The following is a 21,405-nucleotide window of genomic DNA, read 5'->3' as shown; positions in this document are numbered from 1 at the left end:
ACAAGAGACTTTTTCCAAAGAAAACTAAAGGGAAATAAAAAATACCGGATTACTTCCAGATAGATAAGCAGCTAACGTCACCTGTAGTTGGTCTACTGGCGTCTCAAGCGACCATGGCTATCTTCCGACCGCGTGTGTTGTCAAGTCTCTTGTGAATGTTGTCAGAACAAAACAAGGGTCAATGCACTGTTATCGCTGTCTTACTGAGTCATCGTTGTCAGGGAACAACACTAGGCATTTTATCCCTAAACGTAATAATAGGCCGAGTAATTCGAAATTAAATATAGCTCGAAACATACCCTAGAAATATATTATGAATTTGCTATATACTGAAATGAAGAAAATAAAGTAAATAACAAGCTACACAGCTCCTTTGAGTCGAGTATTCAGGTAAAAAATCACTTTATTCGATCACAATTAATTCCTTCCTAAAGATTAGGTCAGAAACCGAAAATGTCGGAATAAACGACAAACTTTCTCTGGATTTATTCTGTGCTACTGACCAAAAAGGAAAAGAAAGTGACATTTTGGCCTGAATCCTCCCTCCACCCAGCGTCATCACTTCACTCAAACTTGATGGATTCTCACAAGTAAGCGTTTACTCCCAAATGCGCTCACGCACGTACGCACACATACACACTGACTCTGCGGACGCACCTGCAGCATGTTGAGGTCCAGCAGCGCCATATGGTTCAGCATTCGCAAGCCGCTGATGATAATGGCCAGCGTCTGAGCAGACAACTCTGGAGGAGCCACGTCGCTCCTGGAGGGGGCGCCAGAGTACAGCATCATGCCGTACAGCAGGGAGACAATGCCCACCAAATCCGTGGCTTCAAAGGTGGAGATGAGCTGCGAAGGGTCGTCGATTTTCTTCTTGTCGAAGATAGTGTTGTTTCTGAAAAGAAGAACACAGAAAACTAGAAAATATTTGCTTACAAAATCATCCATGCCACCATCCACTCCTCCGCACCACCACGCACATACAAAGCCGGACGAAAACACGACGAGAACAATTATACTGCATGTCATTTCCACTCTTTCATGGAACACTGGAAACATGGAAGTAGAAAAACCTACAGTACGAATTCGCGACGGCTTAGCGCGGTAAAATGAAGCTAAAACACAAATTTTCGATTAAAAGATACTACATGGAAAGAGAACCCGTAGACAGAAATTTGCAAAGACTCGCATCAATGTGATGTAAATCCGCTACAGAACAATGGCGCTGGACCTGTGTTCTTACTTTGATGATCGTTTTTACTGCGATCATCGTGACATTTTGTTTTTCATCAAAGTTTTCTAAAGTTCTTATAGACTTTCAGGTCCTTCTCAAAATATGGACGAACGTCTACCAAGTTTGGCCAAAGTTTTCACATAAAGGTTACACAAAAACATTGCCAACGATGGCCAAATGTTCGTCCATACTTAAGAGCGGCCTTAACGATCTTCTCTATGACCGTGCCATTACGATCCGATGTAGTCAAGTTTCTTTGTTCAGTACAGGTCGTCATCGAGATGGAGCTTAGATGGTGCAGCCCTTCCATACTGCTTCATGTTGTTATACCCACCACGGAGTGCATCTACGAACAAAGTGTATCTTTGTTGTTAAAGCTTGGTCTATTCTCTCTTGTTCGGTCATTGATGGCATAATAGCCTTACCGAACTTTAGATTCGAACCGTAATCCTTCAAGGGTGGATTCTGGAAAGGTGAAGCTAGTGTGAACCGACAACTTCCTTTTCTCGATAGAAAAATTTTGAGTTTCATCCAGAACTTCGACCTACGACGTACGGAAACGTTTATGTGAAATCTGTGGAATATTTTACTTTGCTGGTCATGTTCTGGACACCAGAAAACCCTCTTTGCAACAATGAAACCACGCAAGATGATTTGGTTTGCCCATGTCGCCCGGTGCGACTCTCTAAGACTGTCCTTCAGGGCACCGTGGAAGTTGGGGGTGGGTTGGTGGGTTGGTGGATGGTGGTGGAGAGAGAACTGGAAGCGTGGACTGGTCGTTCCAGGACCTGCTCATCACCGCTCAAGACCGACCTCAATGACCAGCCTTGTCAGCTGCTGCATCTAGGAGGTTCATCACTCCACCTCTACATCCGGTACCGGCAGACCAGTTTAACTGATTATCAGCTGCAAATGTCAGGATATAAATAATGATTGATGATTCAGAAATGTAAAGTGTCATCAGACTTCTACAGAACTTTTACTGTGATAGAGGCAAGAATTGTGGGCATCTGGGACGGAAGTTTCTGCTACTGACAGGGCCAACAAGTGCGCGTGTCTGCGTGTCTGCGTGTGCATGTATGAGGGGGTAAGCGCGAGCGACTACAGCAACTGCACACGACCTGACACGACAGGAACAGGTCGATGCAGATCGAGACAAACTAGTAAATCACGCCAGCAGGATTCCGTGAAAGACAGCAGCCAAAGCAAAGCCACTGTGGTTTCCAAACACACACACACACCCGTTCCCCCAGTGCAGCGAAGACCGGTGTCGCATCCGACACACACGACCGCGCACAAGTCAGCGAGCCACGCATCGGCGGCCACAGCCCGTCGCGAGCGGCGGACCGACGTCACCTGGCTTTTGCTCCGCCAAGCGTGTCCAGGCGCTGATGGTGAACATTGATCGACTCCGACGGTCGCGGACAAAGGGATCAAAGGACGGCGGTGGCACGTCCTACCTGAACACCCAGTGCACCCCGTGGCCGGCAGACGACAGAGGAAAGAGGTAACGTCTGCGACGGCCTCCGAGATCGGAAGCACGCGCGTGTGAAGCTTGTTTGAAAGCTGGTCATGCATGCCGCTCGTCCGCAACAGTCTCGCTTTTGAAGTCACTCTGACATACATTTATAAACTCTGCCGTGCCTAGCGACTCGTGTGTCAAACGCTCTTGCAGCTAAATGATTTTCTTTGGCGGAGGATATTTTTTTTTAAAATAGGTGGTCAGATTAAAAAAAGTTTTTGAAAACCTGTTTATTTTAATAATATAAAACAAGGCAGAGTGTGAATGTGTGTGTGTGTGCGCGAGAGAGAGTGACAATTGATCACATACCCAGCGTTTCTCCGATTCCCACCAAATTTGGCAGGAATGTTTACGCCAGGAACAACAGACAATGTTTGGCAGGTTTGCTCTGAAGCATCTGTGATTTTCTGCGTTGTGTTACCGCTAGTTCCTGATGAAATAACACTACGCGATGAAATTGCGCCAAGATATTTTCCGCTGAGCGAACATGTAATTTGAAACAGTATCATACGACTACCATGTTGCTAGAGGAAATGAAGAATAGAGATGTTCCGCTGTTTCACTACATTCGATGCCGTGCGTGAATATGCTAAACTCAAAGGAAGCTGACAATAAATTTCCTGCTGGAAAAGTCAGTGGCAGAAAACAAGCAGAGCAATACCGGGTACCCAATTTAAGGGGAAGTAGGTTAAGTCCACCCTAATTCCCAGTGTCCACAACAACTCAACAGCACCCTGCACATCGACGCAAAATGACGCAGATGATGATGATGATGATGACGATGATGGCTCAAGGGTAGGCGGCGACGTTGGGTTCAGTGTGGCGTGTACTGATGTGCAATCAATCCCGTGATGTTCCAGCTACTGTACCCGAGGCCACGGCGCTGCGACTGTCGTCAGGCGGGCCGCCCAGCCACGCGTCCGATGCCAATCTCGGACACGCGACAAATACAACAAACACCGAGACCGACGGCAAAATCACGGCCGACTTTTTACCTTAAATGGGCATCATGGCTTCTGAAGGCTTCGACAGGTTGTGTAAATGCGTTTGAGAGAAAGAAAGAGAGAGAGAGTGTGTGTGTGAGCGAGAGTGAACGTGTTTGTGTATGAGTGAGTGTGAATATGTCTGTAAGAGAGAAAGACAGACTGTACGCGTTTGTGCGTTTGTGCCTGTATATGTGTGTTTATATGTATGATGCATGCGCGTTACTGCGTGTTTACTTGTAGAGGGTAAAAATAAACTGTTTACAAAAACCAACAAACTTTTAAAACGTCAACAGATCCAAAGTCTAGAAAATAAAAAAGTCTAGAAAAAAAAAAAGGGGCAGTACATCCATTCGTATTGTGCATGGTAAGTTTCTAATGACCGTCATAAACGAGAGTATGAGCTCTTGAATTTACATGTTGTAGTGCTAGTGGAGAAGTTCCTGCGCATAATGATGAACGATCGAAGCCTTCTGGAGGGCGGGAGTGAGTGAGCAAGCGAGCAAGAGACAGAGAAAGAGAGAGATATTGGCCATGTCAAGAAAGATAAAATTTAATACAGCGAAAGACTAATGGGTGCTTTTCCATTTGTCTGCTCAGTTTGACATCCGGTTGCCACGAAGAAAGAAGAAAAAGAAAACACAACGGCTCCGGGGAGAAAAACATGAGCTATACAAAACGCACGAGACGAGAAAAGAAAGAAAAAATCCATTGACGTACGGTTCTCTTCGTCTGCCTCGGTCCTGCGTTTGATTATGGCTGCTCGGCCGCTGACAAACGTAAACTGTTTACAATGCCGGTGTGCAGTTAAGTCAACGAGCTGTCAGTTCTACATTTTAATTAGGCAGTGTTTGTTCAATACCGTGCCGAAGATCGGGTGGTTATAGCCATCATGGGCAAGTGAAGTTAAGGAGTCAAAGACAGCAGCTACCCCTTGTCCGGAGCTTCAGGCGCAGGCTTGTGCTACAAACGCTCTTCAGACGGCAAGTCGCGGAGATAGTCTACAGATTCTCTGACAACTAGTTCGATAGTCAACGAAAGGCAACATGTCGAAGGAATAGACAAAAAAAATCCGGAAGAAAACAAGTGGCGTAATGGCAGCACAGGTCAACAGCAGACACAAAGCGTGACGCAGGTTAACGACAGACATGGAGGACAGTAACAACACTACAGTCAGTTAGACGAAGGGACATCACTCCAATAGCTAAACATCCATCGTTGTCACCAATATACAGCGTCGTTTCACAAAGGTTGGATACAAAACATTACAGTTAGTTTCTATTTTTTTCTTCGGAAAAGAAATATCGGTGTCTGAAGCATTGTCCGTAGATCGCAAGTCCTCCATTGTTGAACCGTCACTTCCGGAATTCTGTGATCTCGAGTTGTTTCGGCGTGTACTCGGTTACCTTCCGGAGAATCGAGGTGAGAGCGATAGCCCGAACCTTCAGCTACGAATCACACTTTAAACTAGACCTACGTGTCTCAGCGCTCGAAAGAATATCGAGAGTTTATATTTAGTGGTCAGTGTCCTTTAAGATCGCGACGCCAGCAGCCGTCCTCCTAAGAATGACCAAAGTCAGATCCTCCCCTAACGACCGTGTCTTCATTCAGGAACCCGGCTAACTTCTGGTCCTCTGACTGATGCACCTACCCTTGCGCAGCGCCAGAAATGACCTAATCTCGTCCCTCCGGCCAGTCCTCCCCAAAACAACGCCTCACGGCAAACACCAATCACGAGCTGCAGGACATAATACAACATCCCTTCACCTCGTCTCCTCGCCCTCTTCCACACACACCCTCCCACACTTTCAACCACTCCATACCCACATTCTGTCCCCCAACAACTCCTGGATGCAGGACTTCTGTGTGTGGAGGGCAGGGAGGGAGAGAGGGAGTGCCCGAGCTCGCTACCTCTGACCTGGTGGCGGGGCCGAGGCAGAATCCGTGTCTAGAAGCTGAACAAACACGGAAAACCTTTTTCCGAACGGTGCACACGATCTGGGATTGTGTCACATTAGTCGGTCCGCGGGGACTGCCCCCAACGAGTGGCGCGGGCTGTCGGCGCCGGGGCTGCGCTGGAAGGCCTGGCACCTCCACTTCAAAAGCCTGCAGCCAGGCCCCTAAAAGCCGCGACGGCGGAAGTGTAAATTCTGCGAGTGGCCCCCGCGGAAGGCAAAGAGTTAAGAGTTTATGCAGCGCCACTGGCCTCACCTTGCTCCCCGCCCTTTTTTTTCCTGGGGAGATGAGAGCTGGAATGGGAGGGAAGGGGACATGGTAAACCACCCTCCCTGCAACGTCTATAGCAGGAGTGTGAAAAAAAAGCAACTGAAAACTCGCGAACCTGACCCTCCCTAACAGCTCCATCATGCTTTACCCCTCGGGCGATGCCTTTCCTGCAAATACTACCCCCGTCCCCACTGCCAGATCGGACCACCGTCAATTAACCATATGCGACTCGCTGTCGTCCGGGCCAGCGCAATCGAATACAGCGACAAACGGCGCGCGGGCGACCTCTGGCTGGCCGGCCAGCAAGGTGTGAAGGAAAACATGGCGAAAGAGCCACGACGGCGAGAGGTGCTAATGGCTGACGCCCGCCAAGGACTAGTGGGGCTGGCGTGAAGAAGTGCTGCCGTGTTGGGGACGTCTTTCAATGAATCATTCAAAAACCACCGCTGGCAGATCAAGCGGAACTCGCCACAATGGCAAGTCCTAGGGGAAAGAGGAGAGGGGGTTGCTGGTCGGTGCGTTAAAAAAAAAAAAAGGTGTACCGAACAAAAGAACAACACAACGGCTATCATCGCGGAAGTCAAGTCTGGTTCATGAGGATAGATGATGGAAACTTTTTTTGCTCAATGCATAATGATATACCGACCTATGCCAGACTTATGCCATCTTCACACTTTGAAAACTTTTTATTTTGCGCGTCTAAATGTCATTGTGACCACACAAGTTGGCGCTTCTTCTCTTATCACCCGCTGGTCTGAACGTTTGCTAATGCTTCTCAATAAACACAAGGTTCAGAGTTACTCGCCATGTGTTGAAGAGCTGAGAAATGCAGAGTAATGTTGATGTCATCGATGCTGAACATCTGAGGGAAAGTGGGGAAAGGTGGCACCTATGAGAGCGACAGGTTAATGCTTGTGGAGTCAAGTTCGGGCAGAAAGAGGCAAAATTACACTCTAAAGACCTCCATTGCCTGTCCCCAAGGTTTCTGCACTGGATCGCAGTCCCAAAGGTCGGAGCGCTATTAGGTAAAAAAAACACAGGTACGCAAGAATGTGGGGAATCTGAGGAAAAAAATAGAAATTTGGGGCAGAGTATGAGAGATATGGCAAGAGCATTAAGACAGAAAGAAAGAAGAAAAGACAGAAATATACCGTTTTGAGATGAACTTGGTCATGGCCACAAGCAGGCCCAGGCTGTTGTGCAGGAAGTCCTGCGCGTTCTTGTCACTGTCCACGGGGCCCCGCACGGCGCTGAAGTACCAGCGGAGCTTGTCGATGACACCCACGCTAATGATGTAGCTGCAACAGACACGCAATAACGGGCTGATTGATGTCTTCACATGCCGAGTGCTTTTCAGCTACTCACCAGATCATCACATATGAAGAGTGTTTATGGTGAGAAAAGGTGGGTAGACAATGAGAGAGAGAAAGAGGAGAAGGAGTGAGAAAGGATTCTACATGGACTCCACTCAGAATGACAAACACGTACCTCGTGATGATAATTTATGTACAAGGTCTGCATCACGTACCTATACCAGCCTTTTCGTGCACGTGCCAAACATAAAAGCCTACGTTTAAAGAAGCTCGTACAGACAAGCAATCAGATTTGCATACACTCGCATTCACAAACAAGTGTAACCACCATGCAAACACCATGAGTTCAGCGAACCTTTTTTTGTGGAAGATGAAAATGGTAGACACTATGGAAAAAGGACAAACACAAACTACCTTGCAACAACATTTCGCAATTACGTTTTGAGCTACGTAGTTCTTAGCCGTAGGCAAGGAATGTGAGTGTATGTGTATGAGACACAGAGAGAGAGACTGATAGAGAAAGCCCAATGGGCGTTTGCATCTCTTTCATTCCATCACACTCAAGTAAGGGATGATGACATTTCCTTTTCAGTCGGGTTTTCCTGCCTAATTCTTCCCTCCCCAAACCTAATAGCCGAGAGCACAAGCCTTTTACGCTGGAATCTTGACTCGCCAAGTCCTGGCCTTCGACACGAGCATAAGCAAATAATGACAAGTGTCGTCTGCAACTGTCTTGGAGTGGACTCAGGGAAATTAAGTCATCGTTTTCAAATTAACCCGCTGCGTCGCAAAAAGTTCGCTTCTTGTGATAGTGAAGAAAGCCTCAATGGGACGGCCGGCCAAGCTTGGCAGCGCCTCTTGAAAGCCAGAGGAGGTCTTGACACAGCAGCAGATCGAAAGTCAACACGAAGCAGGAAAGCAGTGCGGCTGGGCCCACGCTGAACTCCCTCCCCGTTCTCCCCCAGCCGTTCCGTAGAAGCGGTTTCATCGCAATGTCGCAGCGTCCATTAGAAGGTTACAGGGCAGGCGTTGCTGACTGCGGAAACGGGTTGATGAGACTGGTTTAGGGGCTTCTTTTACGCAGAAAATGTTACTAAGTCGCTTAGCCATTTTCAATCTCGAAGACGCCTAAAGCGAGAATGATGACAAAACCAAGCATGGTATTTTATATTTACCTCTTTGCTTAGTTAAATGATAATAATAATTGTATTTTCATGAACACTGCCCATCAAAAACTTAATTCCACCTCTCCTGTTCTGTAACCGATTTTCAGACCGATTTCTTCACACTATCAGTTGTGACCTAAGAAGTTTCTGTGTGTGACTTGTCGTCGACAGCAATCGTGCTGGTAACAGGGATTTACTCCCAAATATACGCCAGTTGAAACGAGAGAAAAAAAGACCGAGAGAGAGATACATAGAGAGAGTGTAGTAATTTTCCCACAACTCGCTGACCCGAATGCAGCTCCCTGTAAGTGCAGAACGTCATGACACGCCATTGGTCCGCTGCCGGAAGTGAACCGCGTTGCCTCCTCGCCAGGAGATGCAAGAATGCGAGCTTCTGCCAGCTACTCCTCCTGGGCTGCAGAGCCAAGAGGAAGGAGGGGTAGGGGAGACAAGCTCACATCCTGTCCGCCTTGGATGCGAAAAGCTCGTCTTGCGACCAATCAATGATCTGGCACGACCCGGCTTCCTTCTTTCCCTGAAAGCCTCGATTTCTCCCTCCATTAGAGGATTTGCTCGAGCACAATGGCGGACCAAAATCTCTTTTCAAACCGCCTCTGCAGACGAAAATGAATAAGAACAGCCGAACCGAGTCTCACTCTCTCTCTCCCCCTTTCTCCCTCCCTCAAAGACTAGGATGGGATCCTAGAGGTGAGGGGGGACGCTTTGCAGGAATGCTTGCGTTTGGTCAAGAAGGGAAAGCAAGACGTTGACAAGACTGTCCCCGCCAGCCTTGGCTGAAGAAACGGAAGAGCGTGGCCAAGTGCCTGGCTGACTAGAAAGGTTGGATCGGGAGAAAGGCCTTCTTTCCTCGCCCATGCCAGACACTCACGCCGCACTCCACGCCGGCACAACAGCCACAACGCATTTCATCTCTCTTTTGTTTTCCTCAGCCTCCTTCACAAACCTTGCCCGCCCTCCCAATAATTTCCAACCTTTCACGAACAAAAACTACAGCTTTCTTTTGTTCTATTATCTTTTTTAAGGGATTTTTTTTTTTTTTTTGCTTTCTTTCCTACATCCCCTACACTCGCACACACATACACACGCACAAACAACCTCCCCGAAATGCCGAGTCTCGAGACTACTTAAATCCGGGCTTTTCTTCCGTAGCTGCTGGTGATTAACGTGTGTTTCTCATCCTCATCTTTCCTTCCTGTCCCGTCTGGTTCCGCAGCGCAGCCCCTCCCTGCTGCAAATTGAGGTCCAAAAGCGAGGGTCAGCGCTGAGGAGGTATTAGTTAAAATTAGCCCCGACACAGGCTTGCCTCCCGATCGCACTGTTCGATGACTGTTCTTCGCCTGTGAGAAGCGGAAGCACTCAGACAACTGCGCGCGCGTATTGCCAGGGTTCACGGTGCGTTTCCTCTGCCTGGAAGGTGGCGCGTGAAGTTCACATCAAGAAAGGGAAAGAAGCGGGGTGAAGAGAGGGAGAAAAAAAAAAAACCCCGTGTTTCAAAACCAAAATGCCAGGAAGGAAAAAGCGCGTGAAACAACGGACGAACAGCAGGACGAATTAGCAAGAAACGTCGCTTCCAGAAGCTGAAAAGATGAGGACTACAGTAGGATTCTATGGTGTACAGGTTGGTGCTCTATGCTGCGCGCTTGCCTTTGTCCTCTTAGCACTAGCCACGCACACAACTCTACAAACGCGCTCGCATCTCCCTTCTACCTCCTCACCCCCTCTAACAATCCCCACCGCACCTCCAGTCATTAAAATGGGAGAGATTCTGAAAGAAAGTGTCTTAGAAAAATCCGCAAAATAGCCAAGCAGCGCACTGTAAAGGAAGGAAGAAAGGAAAAGAAAAGAAAGACAAAACCCTCACATTGAAGCGTACATGAAACAATTCTGAAGACACCAACACATGCGCACCCACAAACGCAAACAAAAACACAAAATAGCCGGACCTGCAGCGCCACCTACCTGATGATGTCACTGCTGCGGCTGGCCATGGTGTCGCCAGCGGCGCTCATGCGTTCCAGACTGGCCTCGCTGCTGTTGGAGGCCGGACTGTGCTTGGCCAGGCACGACAGCACTGTGGTCAGTACTGCCATCAGGCTGGTGGCCACGCCGTCGTAGGGGAGAGAGCTGACAGAGCTTCCCAGACCTCCAAGGCTGCTGCCGCCCAAGCCGCGCTCCAGACTGGAGTCGGAGGGGATCATGATCTGAAACAAGCCGGGAGCATGGACACTCAGAGAGGATAACGAGGCGAGAGATACGTGAGAAGAAATGACCAAAAGTCTGAGGGGATCACAATCTTATAGACACGTTTACATGATGGGAAGGGAATCACAATCCAAGGTAAAAACCAGGAGAGAATCATAATCTTAAAAACAAAGCTGACAGATGCAGGTAGGGCCGTGCTTAGGGGCAGGCGGACGAGGCATCTGCCTAGGGCCCCGCGCTTCAAGGGGCCCCGCGCTTTTGATTGATATGTGACTTTAGATCCCAACTAAAACCGTGTGATCGTGGCGTGAGGGCCCCGCACATGCCCTTTGCCTCGGGCCCCGAGGGGGCTAAGAACTGGCCTGCATGCAGTGTCAGAAGTCTGAGAGTGGGAAGGGGATGGTCAAAGTCACACAAATCACCAAGCGTTTTGTGTGTCCTAGATGGATGAATCTTACCGAAAGTCTATGAATCAAGTAATCGACAAGGACGCCGATCTTGTTGCTGAAGAGAGTGTAACGGCACGACTCGTAGCAGCCTTTACATGCCAGGCGATACACTTCACAAGCCAGGCTTAAAGACCTGCAACCATAAACATAAACAGACCATCAGTGTATAACACAAAGAAATAAAGTAGGATATGAGCAACTAGAGGAGAACGAAAAGATCTCTATATATTCACACATATACTTATGTCTAATGTCTAACACAACAGCACTGCAACACAACTCTAGAAAGAGATGTTTAAGTCTCTAATACAGTGGAACCTCGGTTAGCGAACGCCTCGGATAGCGAATATTTCGGTTAACGAACAAAAATTTCGTTAAAAGTTTGTCTCGGATAGCGAACAAAATTTCGGATAACGAACAGCCACGTGAACCACACGTGACCGACCAGCATGTCATCATTCGCGCTCGAGACACAGTTACGATCGGTCGTTCCTTACCTGTGCGCATCCTTCTTATTTAGTGATTTTTGTACTTTAGTTTAATACGATAATCCTCAATAATGGCTCCAAAGAAGATTAAGAGCAATTAATAGTAGTGAGGTAATGATAAGGAAGCGGCCAACAAATGAATTTAAAAAGGAAATGATTTCAAAGTATGAAGGTGGCATGCGTCTGTCGGATATGTGATGTATTACCGAAGTGTTTTACAAAAAAGTCAGAAGCAACAGACACTGGACAAGTTTTTTCCTTTAACCTCAAAGCTACAGAAAAGGGAAGTCAACCCCGATTTTAAAATGTCAAGTGTGCTCATGGAGGGGGAATCCAAGCAGTAATTCCACCCCTTCCTCCCCTCACCTGCTTCCACCCACGCCGTCAAAACGGCAAGTTTTCTGATGTTTAAATGCTTTCGTTAATGTTTTTATGTTTGTTTAACTCCATTTATATTGTCTTATAACTGTTCTCATTAAAACAAATACCTATATATCCTGTAACTTTCAAATATTAGCGAGTCAACAGGGGCTGGGAACCAATTAAATCTATTTCCTTTATTTCTTATGGAAAACATTGTTTCGGATAACGAACATTTCGGATAACGAACAGCTTTCGAGAACGGATTAAGTTCGTTAACCGAGGTTCCACTGTAACACCATAACTCGTAAACAAAACAAAACAGCCAACCCTGACCATTTCAATATATATTTAGCAGCAAAAGCCGCTCCAGAAAGAACAGCAAAAGTAACTCACTTTGCTGGTATGACAGGTGGTTTGGATGGGGTAGAATCCTCTATTGAGCCTAGAACGCGCATGAGACTTGTCAGTCCACCAAGAACACGGAAAGTGTTCTGATCTGGAAGATTCTGTTAAAATAAGAAAGGAGAGAGACAGTAAGATATTAAAATATGACATGGGAAAAAAGTTAACAATCATTTATTTCTTTTAACATGTTGATGAGATGGTAATGTCATGTGCAAATTGGAGTGGAAACTGATTCTCTCTCACACTCACACACAAATAATACTAATAAGCACATTTGTATAGCATTTTTATCCAGCATCATCCCCACTCAAAGGACTTTACATCAATAAAAAGTATACTTCCCCATCAAAATGGCAAGCTCAGGATATCAAGTCACAGTCCAATAAAGAAACAAAACACGAAGATGGGAGATGTGACACAACAGAATACAATGTGGCATCAGCCAGTTTCTCTTAAGAAGAATGTATAAAGAAGATCAAGCCAGATGGAGATCAGCATCAAGAATACTGTAACCTACTGAATACCCTAACCCCGTACAAAAAAGTCATCCTCAACCACTTAGCAAAAGGGAGATCACCTAAATCAATGAAGACAGATTACAGATTTAAATATAATCATTTGTGGTTCAGTTTTTTCATCAAGGCATCCAAACAAAGAAGTTGAAGCAGGACTGAAGCATTACATTGCATAAACAAATGTTTACAAAGCACTATCTGGATGTGTAAAAATAGTAGAAATGAACAGTACAAATCACAGACTGCAAATGAAGTAGCAGGATATGAATGTCCTAAGTTATCGAAAACTTTGATCTCATCTGTCCATTCCATAAAGAAAAAGGCAGAAGGTCACAGACAATCCAGCACACAGAGGAACTAAAGAAAGATGTAGATCCACAAGCTGATAATAAAACCAGAATAGATCATAGACAAAATAGAAAACAGCGAGGAGCAGCCATTTAGCCTAAGTGAAGGGACATCATTCTAACCAAAAAAAATATATATACATGTAATATACACTTTAAACGCTGCAGAAGAGAATAATATAGCAGTGTAGATTACAGCTGTAGAATGTTGGAAAATAATAAAATTCCTGGAAAATTAATTAAAATTTTTCTATTAATGAAGGATGACCTTTCTCTCCAATATCCTGGTCATCTCTCCCAATGCACGGTCTAAAGCTGAAACCTTGTTTTGTGGCCAGGGTCCAGTGTCCTGCTGTTGCAGATACTTGGAGACATCTTTAATAAGTTTCTGCAGCCTTGAACAGACATCATAGTCACAAATTACCTGATGTAATTTAGTTGGTAAGATTCAAAGAGAAGAGGTACTATTTGAATACTTTTCACTGCACTTTATTTTCTCTTGGCTTAACTGTTAATAATAATATGATACATTTTACATGAACTAGAAAAGAATGATATATTACAAGGCAATTTAGTTCATTTAAAGTGGGTGTGCAAAGAGTGAAGTTTTACATGTTTTTGCTCTGTCCAGCTATAAAAAGCAGCAAATCCAATATGAATGCTATAATCAAAAACATGGAGTTTAAACTAAATAACTGCATTACAAAACTTTGAAAGTCAACATGAAACAATGAAGGAAACTGTGCACTTTACTTTTCATTACAAGGAGGCTTACTTTGCTTTGTGTTCAGAATCTGCAGTCTGTTGCTTGTTGGAGAGAGAGGTTTCATATTCAGCTCCCCTATAAATTAAAAACAAAATGTCTTATCCACATCAACTACTCACTCTTCAGTGAACATTTTCCCTGACCCCATGAGGAAAAAAAAAAATGTTAAACAGAAACAATATCTTCTAGAAATATAATTTTCATTAATAAACCCAAAGAAACTATTTTTATCAATACTAGACAGAAATCTTAATGTCCAGATTCTGATGAGAAAGTCCCCATCATGAAGAAATGGCAAATAACCTTGACATCATGCGCTGTCGTATCTTCTTGCATCGCTTTTTTTAATGACTTTTGACGCTCCTTCTCTGTAACAATTTTGGGATGATTGCTGTTGTCCGGGGCATCAACAATGTGTTTCAAATTAAAGGATTCCTGCAAGAACATAAACAAGTGGAACATACACTCTATACTTTGTTCAATGAGATCTGTTTTCTCATCAAAATAAACTGTCATAGAGCCATGGACAGACTTTTAAAAGCTTTGGTTACAATGTTAAAAAAGTCTTAGAAAATACAGTGCAAAACACAAAGAATGCAATATGTAGACACACAAAGGCATATGAAAATCACTTAAAAAATATCCAAGCTAATATTATAAATACCGTCTGAGGTAATGGCTGCAGACCAATAATAATAAAAACAATCCCTTACATAATGCATTTCCCCACTTGGCAGTGAATCAATGCTATTGAATAAAAGTGAAGCGAACAAGAAAATAAATAATTGAAACAGATATAAAATCAGAGCGACAACCGGTAATGTAGGGGAAAGAACTCACTATTTCATTCTTGGACATAACGCTACCAGAGTTATTATCCTTCAATGCTTGCTGATGCTTTTTACCTCTCAGGTGACTCTGCAGATACACCTCAGAAGGAATCTGCAGAGAAAATGAGCAAAATGAAAATTACCACATTACTCATGATTATTTTATACCATCGTGGAAAAGGTTAATTATTAACTTAAGATCTACAATAAAAAATGTTCTTTTCTCCACACACACAGAAAAAACTGCCTTGGAAACATTCTCACATTGACAAATGATGGTGACTGTAGAGAGATTTGATCATTTGAATCAGGGCACAGAGGAATAATGTTTTATTGTTTAGATGGAAACATAGTCTGTACATCAGGAAAGAGACATGGAACGATTTCAACACAGGAAAAGTAATGGCTGAATCTTCTGGTACAGACTAGCAAAGTTCTTCCATCAAGAGAATGGACTTTAGTTTACACTGTTGTGTGTTCCATGCCACAACTAAGCAGAACTTCAACCTCGTCTAGAAATGGGCAAAAAAAGATGACTTTGTAATGTGAAGCAAATAGAAACACGATTTGTTTATCCCACCAGGGAGATGCAATACTGCATAAATATATGAATCGAAATAAAATCTTTTTTAAATATCACACAGGATAGTTTGCCTAAAAATGTATCTTACCAGCACATTGCAGATAATACAGAGCTTGTTTTTGTCATATGGCGTTAGCTCAGGTGCATCACTATGATCTTCTGTAGAGTGTCTCAGGACACTCATCTCAAAAGCCTTCTCTCTGATGCTTCGCAGGTATTCCTCATGCCGCTGTGTGGTCTCATCTTGCTGTAAACACACCATTCAAAGCTTTATTTTGGGGAACTTTCTATAAAAGAATATTGTTTCTCTATCCCCAACCACAACACACAAAAAAATGACATATTATAACATGGCTGTATGTATATGAAAGACAAAGAAAAATGCTATTCCATGCTGTTGCATAATAACATAATGACGAACATTTGTGCTTCATGGTTTATTCAGTCACAGTACCCTTAGCGTGTAGGTGTGTTAAAGGAGTTTAGTCAATCCATCTTATAGATATAAAGTCGTATGCAACTAGGCATCCCGCATCCCCTCTATTTATGATCATGTATGAGCATGTGAGTTTTTACTCTTGTGGTCTGGCTGTAGATATGCGATGCTTGCGTGCAGAATCAATCGCCACGGCAATTTACTTTATCAACTCTATGGGTTGTAATCTTGTGCTAGTCTGAGGGGACATAAGGACACCAACTGTATCTACTGTTGACTGGAATGTGTACCTGTGTGTGTGTGAGAGGGAGATAAAGTATTTCAATGTGTGTATGCTTTTATATATTGCTAGTATGAGCACTATATGGAATTACCCTTGTAGATTAATAAAGTTGTACTGTACTGTAGTTCTCTGCAGTTAACTAGTAGGAGTTTATTCTCCCTTACTCAAAGGGAAATATATAAGGACCAATTTATTTCAAAATCTATTTCAAGGTGTTTGATTATTAACCTAGAAATGCACAAAAGAAACTCAACGCTGACAACATACTTTTTGTTGGATCTTCTTCTGTAGCTCTTCCTTTTGTGCCTGATGTTGGGCTGATAATGCTGCCAAACGAACTTCACGGTCCCTGGATAAAAATATATGCACTTATTTATTAAAGGAAGCCTACTTATTTTTTTCAGAAAATAAAATTTGAATACTGCAATCAGTGAGGTTACATGTTTTCATTTATACATTTCTTTAGGTCAATATGTCATGGGTTCCGCATGCACATTTCTGGCATATGGAATGTATATATTATTTTTGTTTTGCTGCGCAATGAGCATTCTTTTGAATGGATACATGCGCATTACAAATAGACATCATCATCATCATCATCATCATCATCATATTTTCCTCATCAGGGTTAAGAACTGGGTAAGTGGTCTATGAGATCTAACTCAACAGATACTATGACATTTCTTTACTGGTGCTGTTGTACACTGTTCAACAATGTTTTCAAAAACAAAATCTAAGCCAGTGTCTGCAAACAGGTCCATTTGCCAGCACCTGCCCAGTCCTCCATGTTCCATGTGTTTAACTCACTTTTCCTTGGCCCGCATAGCCTCGTGTCTCTCTTTTTCTCGCTCCTGCTGTTGCTGCTGAATTCGCGCATCTCGTTGCTTCCGCCGTTCTTGCATATCTTGCAATTTAGCCACGCGTTCGGCCTCCAGAGCACGCCGCCTTTCCTCTACTGCTGCCTCTTTGGCCTGCTTCTCTTCGTGTTTCCTGTGTCTCTCTTCCTGGAAGCACAGGTTTTACAGTTCTTGGAATGAAGGCTAGATTGATCTGTAGCATCACAGTACTGTGAAGATAAGCTATATACAAGAATGGTGAAGAATATTCAATTTGGGAAGCTGAAGTGATGAGATAAGCATGTAAACGTGCTAAGATGGCAGAAGTTTGGCTTTCTTCCCAAGGATTTTAGAAAACATTTTTTAAACAAGGGTAAAAAAAAAATTACTTTCATGTGGCTAAATTATGGCTGAGATTTCCACTTTGCATTTACACTTGCGCACAAGTCATCATAAGATCTGAAATCTGCAAATGATTGAAATGGCACAACAGTACGAAATAAAAGACAGTTTTTCTTTTGGGATCAACTTACTATCATATCCTGAATGCGGGCTTCTGATTCCAGATGTTTAGACATTATGTCATGCCTTTTGTTCTGGGCCTCCAGAGTGTTAATGAAAGCAATCTCATTTGCCTATAAACAACAAATCCAAATGACCTCACTTCACTGGAATTATTTGATTGTAGAAAAATAATACAGTCAAGAAAAACCATCAAATGTAGGCTGAGATATCAAAGAGTTAAATATCACAGCGTGCATAAGTCTTTGTGATACCTTAGCTCTCTCTTCATGAGCCTTCTGAGCTGTTTCTTTCAAATGCAGCTGTCTTTTCTCTTCTGCTCGCTGAAGTTTTTGCTCAACTGTTAAGCGTGCTTGTCGCATGAGCTCTTCCTTCAGTGTTCGCACCTCCTCTACCTGTGTCAATAAATACATACACTGCAGATCAAAAGCAAGGCATGGTGCATATATTATATTTTTACCCCCCTGGAATTTACACACACATACAGACATATTTAATGTCAATTACAATAGGCAAAACTTCAAAAGTCACCTTCTTAGACAATTCTCTAAGACGCTCTGCCTTTTCCTGCAACAGTCTCTCTCTAAGTTCCTGTGCTTTGGCCTGCTTCTCTTCATGTCGCCGTCTTGATTCCGTGGGGGATCTGTGCAAAAAGAACTTCTAAAGGTTAAAGTCAATATGATCTAAAACAAAACTATTAATTTTTACATGCCCATAACTGTACCCCTTAATCCCATTATTTTTCTTCAGTTCCTGTTATCCAATTCCATGGGTCTGTTTTCATTTTACCTTTAGGTTACGCAAAGAGTGTGAGATTTTTTATTTTATTTTAACACTCCTCAAAAATGAAAAAAACAAACAAACCTATAATTCCAAAACAAAGAACTCCCAAATATTCTATATCAATAAATTTGTCACCATAATACCTTTTCCTAGACGGTGAAGACAGTTTTTCATGCATGTGAACTCCATGTCCAGGAGTTCTTGCTTCTGCTTCTTCTACCAGCTCCCCCCAACTTTTATTCCCCCTTGATGCCTGCTCAGCTAGATTTACAATTAAAAAGAGAATTTTTGTCATTATCTTGCCCGTAAACAAAATGTTACTGAAAAATTCAGTCAAGATTTATTAATCAAAATTCAAAGGAAAAGTTACTCTACTGGTTAACTGATGATTAAGCTACTCTGAGACTTATATATACCTAGAAAAAAAAACTCTCTTTTTATAAGACCTTGCCAGGAATGAGGAAGACAAGCAGCTCTGCATGAAGGATTTTGATTGTTTTTTGATAACACTTGTGCATGAAATAAACTAAGTTAATCATAGCTTAAATATTATGTAGAAAAGAGTACAGACCAAGCATCTACATTACTTTAAATCATTTACTATACTGGTTTCTTCTTTTAAAAAAACTTTTACATCCATCCACCTTTTCTGTTCAATGTTGTTACTAAGTTGTTCTTCTCAAAGAATTTTGTCAAAACTGAGCATAAAAAGAAAACAAACATATAATTACCATCATGTGCAGCTACCAATGCATCCCAATCCATTGCTGGCTGAGATTCTTCTAAAGATCCCACTGTATTCTGTGTTAAAAAAAAAAGGGACTCACTGCTCAATCTCATCACCAATTTCTTTATCCCTATCATACAAAATGTACACTGTACATCTGTTCAAACAAACTGAAAGTAAATTTCTGATAAAAAAAATTAATATTAAACAAGTATTAAACATTGCCAAGTGGAAATAAAGAAAGAACAGAAAAGTAGAATTTGGCACAAAGAATTAGTCAAACAATTAAACACTTCAATGACAGAAACTGTGGTGTGGCTAAGAGCATTTGCAGCCTTCCTTGCAATTCTTCACCTGAATTAAGCAAGCTGAGAGCAAATACAAACTACATATCTTTCATCCTGCCTTATTGCATTCCACAGCCATAACGTTTGCATGTTCTGTTGTGCCCATCCATGTATGTTTTGTTATTGTTATTTTGCTTCTATGTTTATGGGTTTTTTTTTTCATCAATCACTTTGAGCTAGCGTTTGATGGTGGGATAAAGTACTCTATAAATTAACTTTATTATTATTAGAAACTATTAGAAACCATGACAAAACATACATCATATGTGAAAAATGATTTAAAGAATAGTCTCAACTTATTCGCCGTTATGTTCAACACACAAAAACCAGCAAGCAACCTGGACACACATTTCACAAGGAATAAATGATACCACAGTCCATATTAGTGTTAATGTAACTTTGACTAGCACGGTAAATGACTGTAGCATTTGGCCCACCCTGGGATCTCTTTTGTATTTACACACGAAGAACAAGGATTATAAGAAAGCAAAAAATCACACTTTACAAAATAAAAAAAGTGGATAAGACTTTAAGTCTCCTACTCCAAGGTCACTGTCAGTGTCTGTGCAGATGTCAATGTTGGAACTTTGTTCCTGGGCCAAGGCCTGCAGCCAGTTCTCCTCCTCCTCAATGGCAGAGGCCAAGGCTTCCTGCTGTTCTGCCTCCAACTCATTGCTTAAGGCATCCTCTTGAGCCAGAACAACAGCCAGCTTCTGCAGCAGAGAAGTGACAGAGATAACTAAGGTCATGCATCACAGTGAAGTTTAAAGTTGCCCAGAAGTTTACAAACACTGTGTATTTGCGTAAGATTCAAACTAGAGAAGCAGAATTTTCTCTGTGAATTCTAAATGACCTGAAATCAAACCGAGCTTTTTACAATGAGGGTATTTCATCAATTATTCAGCGCATGTGCAGTCCACACTGGTCAGTGGTTAAAGTGGAAGCTGGGGATTTAGCCATTCAGCTGCTTTTACAAAACAAATGAAACAATAAATATGCTGCTTGTGGGTAAGTTGCTGTGCATCTTTGTTGAAATGAGCAAAAACCCCTTCTACCCCTTCTGTTTAGTTCTCCTCACTCGGGGAGAAAGGTTTTTGATAATAGTGACTGACTGTTCTCCTGCCAGTGCACAGCTAACAATGGATGAGTCAGACACAGGCAGACCGTGAAGGACTCCTTTGTGCATTAAGCAGACTAAGTCACGCTTCACTTTCACCGGTTTGTTTTGTTTCCTCTACCCATTACCTAAAAGTACTACTTCGGCAAGAGCAGGCAACTGTGAAAGTTGATGAGAATTTCTCTTTGATTTATATTGTTCTTTCTCCATGTTAAGAAAGATGAAAGCTGAAGAACGTGGGAGACACCCACAGTGAAAGAATGCCACAAACCAAGCCACACATAAGTTTGACTTTCTGCCCCCTCAAAATCCTATTTTTGACTAGTGCTCCACAGTAAGAAAGTTGCTATATGCTGACTGGATGTTGCATAGATTACTGACCTTGACAAAATACCCTCATTCATTCAAAAGTGTATAGTCAATAAGCCACATTTATTTACTTGCCCACCACAAATATCAAAACTGTGGGAGCTAAAGCAAATGTGTCTCACTGTAAAATTAGTTTTAAGGACAAACCTGAATAGCAGACACATCTTTCCATAGGAATTCCTGTAGCTATTTAAATTCTGATGGATACTTAGACTGAAACCTTGACAGAAGTTTACACTGTTTAAGCTTCTAATATAGATCATTGACCGCATCTTTTTCAAAAAATATTTCATAAAAACTGGCTAATGATGGGAATTTTTCAAAACTATATTTGTGACTTACATTGTTCAAATGTTCTGCCAGATTTTCTTCTTCAGAGTTTCCTTCTTTCTCTTCAGGGCTTTTTTCTGTCAATGGAGAGTCGTCTCCCTTGTCTTTAGTCAGGCCAAAGATCTCTCTGCGCACTTTTTTGGCTGAGTCCTCCTTTATCTGCTTTTCATTTTTCTTAAAGATATGGTCTCCATGTGCAGGTTGAATTTTCTCATTTATAGTGTTGTTTATCTTTAAAACAT

The 21,405-nt window shown here is 42.9% G+C and overlaps 1 protein-coding gene across 1 annotated transcript in view; it reads right to left on the bottom strand.

The window, feature by feature from the left end:
* LOC112553893 (S phase cyclin A-associated protein in the endoplasmic reticulum-like) overlaps window positions 1-21,405 on the bottom strand; it is a 62,430-nt gene that overhangs the window by 34,904 nt on the left and 6,121 nt on the right. Inside the window, 20 exon segments of the mRNA XM_025221380.1 lie at window positions 658-895; window positions 7,117-7,263; window positions 10,425-10,666; window positions 11,126-11,249; window positions 12,361-12,473; window positions 13,503-13,629; window positions 14,010-14,075; window positions 14,304-14,344; window positions 14,346-14,435; window positions 14,841-14,942; window positions 15,502-15,660; window positions 16,400-16,481; window positions 16,940-17,136; window positions 17,502-17,603; window positions 17,745-17,885; window positions 18,022-18,133; window positions 18,417-18,534; window positions 19,005-19,074; window positions 19,890-20,060; window positions 21,176-21,394. Of these exon segments, the coding sequence (XP_025077165.1) occupies window positions 658-895; window positions 7,117-7,263; window positions 10,425-10,666; window positions 11,126-11,249; window positions 12,361-12,473; window positions 13,503-13,629; window positions 14,010-14,075; window positions 14,304-14,344; window positions 14,346-14,435; window positions 14,841-14,942; window positions 15,502-15,660; window positions 16,400-16,481; window positions 16,940-17,136; window positions 17,502-17,603; window positions 17,745-17,885; window positions 18,022-18,133; window positions 18,417-18,534; window positions 19,005-19,074; window positions 19,890-20,060; window positions 21,176-21,394 (2,661 nt within the window).

The sequence above is a fragment of the Pomacea canaliculata genome, linkage group LG13 (genome assembly GCF_003073045.1).
Source record: "Pomacea canaliculata isolate SZHN2017 linkage group LG13, ASM307304v1, whole genome shotgun sequence".
Lineage (NCBI taxonomy): Eukaryota > Metazoa > Mollusca > Gastropoda > Architaenioglossa > Ampullariidae > Pomacea > Pomacea canaliculata.
The sequence above is the reverse complement of the archived record's forward strand: the minus strand, read 5'-3'. Positions and strand labels throughout refer to the sequence as shown.